The sequence below is a fragment of the Lemur catta genome, chromosome 2, assembly GCF_020740605.2.
Source record: "Lemur catta isolate mLemCat1 chromosome 2, mLemCat1.pri, whole genome shotgun sequence".
NCBI classification, from domain to species: Eukaryota; Metazoa; Chordata; class Mammalia; order Primates; family Lemuridae; genus Lemur; species Lemur catta.
In genome coordinates this window covers 74,171,630-74,179,707 of record NC_059129.1, presented here as the reverse complement: position 1 = coordinate 74,179,707, position 8,078 = coordinate 74,171,630, and the positions used below count along the sequence as shown (strand labels likewise).

General features: G+C 42.2%; 1 protein-coding gene across 1 annotated transcript; it reads right to left on the bottom strand.

Annotated features, from left to right (window-relative positions):
• Positions 1-1,287: 1,287 nt before the first annotated feature.
• LOC123632174 (COMM domain-containing protein 6-like) lies at positions 1,288-1,694 on the bottom strand. The gene has a single exon (XM_045542263.1). The coding sequence runs from the start codon at positions 1,692-1,694 to the stop codon at positions 1,437-1,439; it is 258 nt and encodes an 85-aa protein (XP_045398219.1). The 3' UTR covers positions 1,288-1,436.
• Between the last annotated feature and the right edge of the window lie 6,384 nt (positions 1,695-8,078).

The window sequence follows — 8,078 nt, the reverse complement described above, 5'->3', positions numbered from 1 at the left end:
ATAAACGTTTTTTATATACAATTAAACCTTACATGACAGGTTAACCCTCTAAAATAAATAAATATGTATATATATAAACCTTACAGAAAAGAATCTATAACTTCCACCAGGCCTTCCATCCCCACGCCATCATCAGCAACATCTTGTTGCTAACGCCTCCCGATTTTCTAATACTAAGGCTATTATTTTGTATATATAATACTGTGATTATACTGTTTTGCAATTTGCATTTTTGCACTTAACAGTGTATTTTTTGATGGCTTTCCATGCCAGTATACATGAATCTCACTTTTTAATGTTATATAATATCCAATTGTATATGTGAACCATGATTTATTTAATCAACTACAATTAATGGGCATTTGGATTGTTTCTAATTTTTTTTTTTTTTTGAGACAGAGTCTCACTTTGTTGCCCGGGCTAGAGTGAGTGCCGTGGCATCAGCCTAGCTCACAGCAACCTCAGACTCCTGGGCTTAAGCGATCCTACTGCCTCAGCCTCCCGAGTAGCTGGGACTACAGGCATGAGCCACCATGCCCGGCTAATTTTTTTGTATATATATTTTTAGTTGGCCAGATAATTTATTTCTATTTTTAGTAGAGACGGGGTCTCACTCTTGCTCAGGCTGGTCTCGAACTCCTGACCTCGAGCGATCCACCCGCCTCGGCCTCCCAGAGCTAGGATTACAGGCGTGAGCCACCGCGCCCGGCCCTAATTTTTTGATATTACCATTCTTGTATATACATTTTTTAAATTTATGGAACTCTTTCTAGAAGTGGAAATACTGGGTTAAGGGGCTTTTTTTTTTTAACTGTTCGATTATTTTTTATTGAGATATAATTAATATACCACAAAGTACACCTTTTAAAGTTTTCAATTCAGTCGCTTTTAGTAGATTCACAAAATTTTGCATTGATCACCACTATCTAATTCCTGTTTGGCCAGGCATGGTGGCTCACGCCTGTAATCCCAGCACTCTAGGAGGCCAAGGCGGGTGATTGCTCAAGGTCAGGAGTTCAAGACCAGCCTGAGCAAGAGCGAGACCCTGTCTCTACTAAAAAATAGAAAGAAATTAGCTGGCCAACTAAAAATACATATATATAGAAAAAATTAACCGGGCTTGGTGGCGCATGCCTGTTGTCCCAGCTACTCTGGAGGCTGAGGCAGGAGGATCACTTGAGCCCAAGAGTTTGAGGTTGCTTGTGAGCTAGGCTGACGCCACGGCACTCTAGCCCCGGGCAACAGAGTGAGACTCTGTCTCAAAAAAAAAAAAAAAAAAAAAAAAAATTCCTGTTTGTCTGAGTTATTATTTAAAAAAATGGAAAAACAGAAATGTAATTTTCCTTCAATAAGTACCAGTTGATCCTCATGCAGTTTTGTTGCAGAAAGCAAAGTCCATGATTTTAGAATGATGACAGCAATTTAATAATCAGTTTTCACACAGTTTCAATAATTGCAGCAGTTTCTTTGCATTGTCTGTAGAAATTCTGAAACTGTGGAATTGTCATTTCAAATAACTTGTTCTTTATTTGGCCAGAATGATCTGCGGCTTTTAGCATCACTGCAACATAAGGATACTTAAGAGATCGGCAGCTGTCTGAGCTCACAACCATACCCAGTTTCCACTGAAAATCTATAAGCTGGTTGGTGACCTGGGACTTAGCATCCAGCAGCGGCTCAAGAACCCCTTCCATGACAAGCATTCAGGGCTCCCATTGCCAACTTGGGCAGATGCCAAGAAGCTTCGTAATGTGCAAATTTTTAATAAACTGCTAACTTACTTTCCAAAAACTTTGTATCAGATTGCAACAACAATGTATAAGATTATTTCCCCACACTGCAGCCAGTATTGGATATTGGATTTTTTTTTTTTTTTGAGACAGTCTCGTTCTGTTACCCAAGCTGGAGTGCAGCAGGGATGTCATAGCTCACAGCAACCTCAAACTCCTGGGCTCAACGATCCCCCTGCCTCAGCCTCCTGAATAGCTGGGACTACAGGAGTGTGCCACCACGCCCAGCTAATTTTTTCTGTTTTTAGTTGCTCAACTAATTGTTTTTCTAATTTTTTTGGTACAGACAGGGTCTTGCTCTTGCTCAGGCTGGTCTAGAACTCCTAACTTCAAGGGATCCTCCCATCTTGGCCTCTCAGAGTACTAGGATTTATAGGCATGAGCCACTGCTCCAGGCCAGTATTGGATTCTTATTAAACTGTAAATATATTTTCAATTTTTTTATGAAAATGAGACCATACTATATATGTTGTTTTGTAATCTACTCTTTCACATAATAGTTAATCATGGACATTTTCTTATCCAATAAATACAGATCTATGTCATTTTCAGTTTGCTTCTATGTGCTATTTTATTAATAAATATTTTAAAATAAATAGCTTGAGCCTTTAATTAGAGAAACACAAGCCTACAGTTTGGATTTGAAAGTTATTCATTAATCCGTTCATATGATGTATATTCAAGTGAGATCTTTCTCTTCCCAATAGAGACATAAATCACAGGCCCAAAGATAGGATGTTTAGGCATAGTTTAGGTATTAACCAGATTTTTGCTGTACAAGAAGATAATGTTAGGTCCAGAGCCGAGAGAGACACACAAAGCCTCCTGTGTAGCAAAATGCTGTTTATTTTGAGCATCTGGGTGCAGATGAGTGGAGTCTGAAAAAGACATCCACGAGAGAAAAGGGGAGAGCCTTGGGCCCTCTAGAGGGTTTTTCTGAGGGGGAGTAAAATTCTTTTCAAACAACTGGGAGGGATAAGGAAAGTAAGTTCCCCTCTTGCATTCCATTCCTTCATCTCCCTAGGGAACAACTGGGAGGGATAAGTGTTCTGATCAGGAGGGATAAGGAAAGTTAAGTTCCCCTTTTGGGTTTCATTCATTTATCTCCCTAGGGGTCTGGCAAAGGCTATGTGCCTAGTACACCCCTAGGAAGGAGAGAGGGGTGGGTTTTATAGGCAGTTTGGATGGAAGTTTGGGGAGGGTGAATTCTTTAAGCCTAACAGTAAAATTCTTCACAATGAATTTAACCTGTTACCCTTTGTGTTGGGAGTCCCCAAGATGATCCTTGGGTTTGATGATTAGCTAGAAGGACTCACAGACCCAGAAAATTTATTATGTTTGTACTTATGGTTTATTACAATGAAAGGATACAGATTAAAATCAGAAAAGGCAGAAGATGTATAGGACAGAGGCCAGGAGAGGCCAGGCATGAGCTCCTACTTTTTTTTTTTTCCCACTAAAACCATCCATGGAATGAAGGCATGAGCTGCTAGTTGTCTCTCCCAGTGGAGGCATACAGACAACACTTAATTCTCCTGGCAGTGATGCCTGACAACAGGAACAAACTATTGCCAAGCAGGGAAGCTTACCCAAGCCTTGGTACCCAGCGAGTTTATTGGGAGTCAGTTATCGAGGCATTGAGTGCCTGCATAACTGAGCTTTGTTACTCAGTCTTCAGCCCCTCCATGTGTCAAACTGATACAGCATGACCAAAGAGCCACCATAAATCACTTTGTTAGCATAAACTATCAGGTATGGCCCAGGTGTATAAAAAAATGCTTTTGTCAGGCAGGATATTACAAATGTTTAGAGGGAGCCAAAGGAGCCAGTCAAAGACCAGTCCTTTCTTTGGAATGAGCAGGGTTTGAACATACTAAGCATGCCAAGTTAACCTTTCACTGCATGCCCTTTTTATGAGTTAAGGGAATCCTCATTGATCTTAAGTTGGACTGTTTTATATTCTAAATCTTTACCTCAGGCTTGGTTTTTATGTGAAGAGATGATCTATCAAAATTACAGGACATGTAGTGGAGTGTAGTGACTCACACTTATAATCCTAACGCTTTGGGAGGCTGAGGCGGGAGGATCCCTTGAAGTCAGGAGTTGGAGACCAGCCTGAGCAAGAGTGAGACCTGGTCTCTACTAAAAATAGAAAAAATTAGCCAGTCAACTAAAAATAGAAATAAAAAATTAGCCAGGCATGGTGGCTCGCGCCTACAGTACCAGCTACTTGGGAGACTGAGGCAGGGGGATTGCTTGAGCCCAGGAGTTTGAGGTTGCTGTGAGCTAGCCTGACGCTATGGCACTCTAGCCCAGGCAACAAAGTGAGACTGTCTCAAAAAAAAAAAAAATACTGGTTTTAGGAAAACCTTTTAAAAACAGTAATCAAGGCATTTTTTCTATTGATGGATGGATAAACAAAATGTGGTATGTAGATACAATGCAATATTATTCAGCCTTAAAAAGGAAGGAAATCGGCCGGGCGCGGTGGCTCACGCCTGTAATCCTAGCACTCTGGGAGGCCGAGGTGGGTGGATTATTTGAGCTCAGGAGTTCGAGACCAGCCTGAGCAAGAACGAGACTCCCGTCTCTACTAAAAATAGAAACAAATTATATGGACAGCTAAATACATACATACATATATATATATATATATATATATATATATATATATATATAATTATCTGGGCCTGGTGGCACATGCCTGTAGTCCCAGCTCCTTGGGAGGCTGAAGCAGGAGGATTGCTCGAGCCCAGGAGTTTGAGGTTGCTGTGAGCTAGGCTGATGCCATGGCACTCTAGCCCGGGTAACAGAGTGAGATTGTCTCAAAAAAAAAAAAAAAGAAAAGAAAGAAATCCTCACATAAGTTGAATGAACTTTAGCTAAGTGAAATAAGCCACTCACAAAACCAGAAATAGTGCATGATTTCACTGACATAAGGTACTTAGAATATTCAAAAATCCCTAAGACAGAAAGTAGAATGGTGGTTGCCAGGGACTGGAGTGAGGAGGGAATAGGGAGTGTATAGAGCACCCTTGACCTAAGTGACTCCATCTTAGAAAAAGACTTCTTTTAAAAAGGCATCATGCCAACAAGGAGCAGATGTTTATAGACTGCACCTAAACAAATAAGGGCATAACTCTGTACTATCAGTCCCTACCAGAAGATTCAAGGACCATAAAAAGAGCAGGACTTCCCTGGCCAGGTAGGGTCAGTGCTTTCTACAGTGTCTGCCTTGCTGTCCCTTGTGATAAGCAACTAGGCATCTGCTGCTGAAGGCCCTGCCAAAATCCTTGCAAGACACTGGCAGCATCACTAATGACCATCCAGATCAGCCCAGCACATTGTCCTTGTCCACGTTGCTTTCCTTGGACTTGTTTCTTAACCCCCTTTTCTATTCCCTTTGTCTTGATGTTAAATGTTACTTTGCTTAATGTGGAAATTTTAATCTATAACATTTATATATTGATTCAGGATACCACTATGTGTGGTTTACAATATTGACTGACTTGTGGAGTGGCTTGAGCCTGTGTATTAGCGACTCTGACTACTGAGTGAATGGACAGTACTAAAGAGAACTGCCTCCTTAGGGACTGCACATAGCTAGTGGCTTTATAATTGAAACATCATCAACAGAAGTCTGACATTAGGTGGGGAGCAGTGGCTCATACCTATAATCCTAGCACTCTGGGAAACTGAGGTGGGAGGATTGCTTGAGGCCAGGAGTTCCAGACCAGCCTAAGCAAGAGTGAGACTCCATGTCTACTAAAAATAAAAAATTAGCTGGGCATGGTGGTACACATCAGGTAGTCCCAGCTACTCAGGAGGCTGAGGCAGGAGGATCGCTTGAGCCCAGGAGTCTGAGGTTGCAGTGAGGTAAGATGAGGCCACTTCACTCTAGCCAGGATAACAGACCAAGACTCTGTCTCAAAACAAAAAAAAGTCTGACATTGTGGGAGTCCATTTGCTCAAGGCTTCTTGGGCATGGCTCCAGGTAAAAAAAAAAAAAAAGTCTGACATTGTGGAAAGACACAAACGTGTGTGAACTTGGTGATCTCTGACCTCGCCCCACTCAGGAGTGAGTTATTTGTACATATGTACATGTGGTACAGAGCTCCAGTTTTGCAACATGAAAAGAGTTCTGGAGATGGGTGGTGGTGATGGTTGCACAACGTGGATGTATATCATGTCTCTGAATGGTACAAATGCTTAAAATGGCTTAAAGAAAGTAATCAAGGCATTCTTAACCCAAGAGGTTCCTGTCTAATATGTATTTCTATAAAGAGGGAAGATTGGCTTTAGAAATGGATATTTGAAACCCTGTATTGAAATACTCTGGCATCACAACAACCAAAGCAGTATGGATGATTTAAAATATAAGTGCTATTTTTTGATGGGCTTTATTTTTTTAATTGTCAGATGGTGGGGTGATTTAAAGTCCCATGTGGTGACCACTGTTCTCTGCTGTCCAGCTTGCACTGTGGACAGGTGGTTGTGCAGAATAAGATCAAACATTAGAGCGTGTGCATCAAACTTGTTCCAGTTTGAGGGAAAAGGGTAGCAACTGGGGTCAGTCAGAGCTGGGTCTCCCCAGGTGACTACCTGGACCACGTGGCCAAGGGGCAAACAGGGAAAAGGGGAGACCGGGGTCTGTGAGAGCTGGGTGTCCCCAGGTAACAGCCCAGACCATGCGGCCAAAGTACCGGTCCAGATGTCTCTTTTCCGATCAGTAGGAAAAAGGGCTGTGCACAACCCCTCAAACCTAGGAGCCTCTCATTGTTAAGCACCAGAACAAGGATATCTGTTGGTATAATGATCTGGCTCATTTGTAAAAGCATCAGTGATTGGGTGGCCACCCACAATAAAAAAGGCACTTCCTGGGACAGAGCAAAAGAAGCAGCTAGAGGGTGATGGAGAAACACCCAATAAGACCAGGGGTGTAGGTATTTAACTGTGCCCCACGTAGGAGAGACATGGCGGGGACAGGCACAGAAGAGGTGCCTCTAGGTAACCCAGGTCTGTTCATGTACAGGCCTATCCACCGGCTGCATAAACCCTTGGAGTTCCAAATGGCACTAAGTCCTGCTTTGCTTATTACTGGGCGTACACGTTCACTCTGAGCGAGTGAGTCAGGCACTAGATGACTTAGTGCCGATCAAAACAGGGGGAAGAAGGGTTTAGCCTTAATACGGGAAGGGGCCACAAGCACCTCATCACTGGAAAGAAAAATACATTACCAAAACCAGTGCAAAGCCCGGAAACACAAAAGTTACAGCACAAAGCCCTCTTCCCTAAAGAGAAACAAAATGAAAGACCTCTCCCCTATCACAAGGGACACATTCCCAAATTCCTTACCACACACCCGGGTTTAGCCAAGAACTCGACCATGCAGTCTTAGAAATGGAAAAGTGAAAGCAAAGGCAGGAAAATCTAAAGCAAGAGAGAAAGGTGAGCTGGCTTGCCCAAAGAGAAACATCCAAGTCACGGAAATGGCAAGGGTGGAAAAGCAAAAGCAAGGGTAGGAAAACCCAAAGCAACATGGAAGAAAGGGTTGCCTAGGCAGAGAGATCAAAGTCACGAAATGGCGGGGGTGGACAAGTGAGAGCAAAGGGCAGGAAGGCGAAGAGCAAGGCTTGCTCAGAAAGAAACATCTGAGTCACTCCACCAAACATGTCAGGTTTTAGTCTGAAATGTCGGTATTAGTGCGCTCATGGCAGAAGAATGACCAGACACGCCAAAGTAAAGCAAGCACAAGAATGAGGTTTATTGAGGAGAGAAAGCTAGGATTATAGGGCAAGAGCCAGATATAGGTTTACAGAGCATCATGCATACGCCACAGATGACAACTGGACCCATTGTCACAGCAAAGGGAAAGCAAAAGGAGGGGTGCAAAAAGGGACCTTGATGAGCTTTAAAGAACCAATTGATAAAGTATCATGGATACTTTACACTTCTTCAAGATTTTGTGTGCTTTTTAAAAAAGTCAAATAAAATGAAATATTCCTTCCAATTTCAGTCAATCCTCATCATGTTCCATCTTGTAAAACTTGAATATTTTCTATTTCTTTTCTTTCTCTTTTTCTTTCTTTCTTTGTCTCTTTCTTTCTTTTCTGTAGAGATGGTGTTACCACCCAACCAGGTTTATTGCCCACTGCTTAAGGGCAAGCCAATACTCTGAGACAGCAGGGTTTACAGCAGAGAAAGCATTTGATATTGCAGGTGCCATGGGAGGAGACAGTAGGAATTTCTTAAATCCATCTCCCCAAAAATTTGGGAGAAAGTGTTTTT

Excerpts from the sequence above, each read along its gene's own strand:
- LOC123632174 (XM_045542263.1), bottom strand. The coding sequence starts at position 1,694 with ATGGAAGGGGTTCTTGAGCCGCTGCTGGATGCTAAGTCCCAGGTCACC.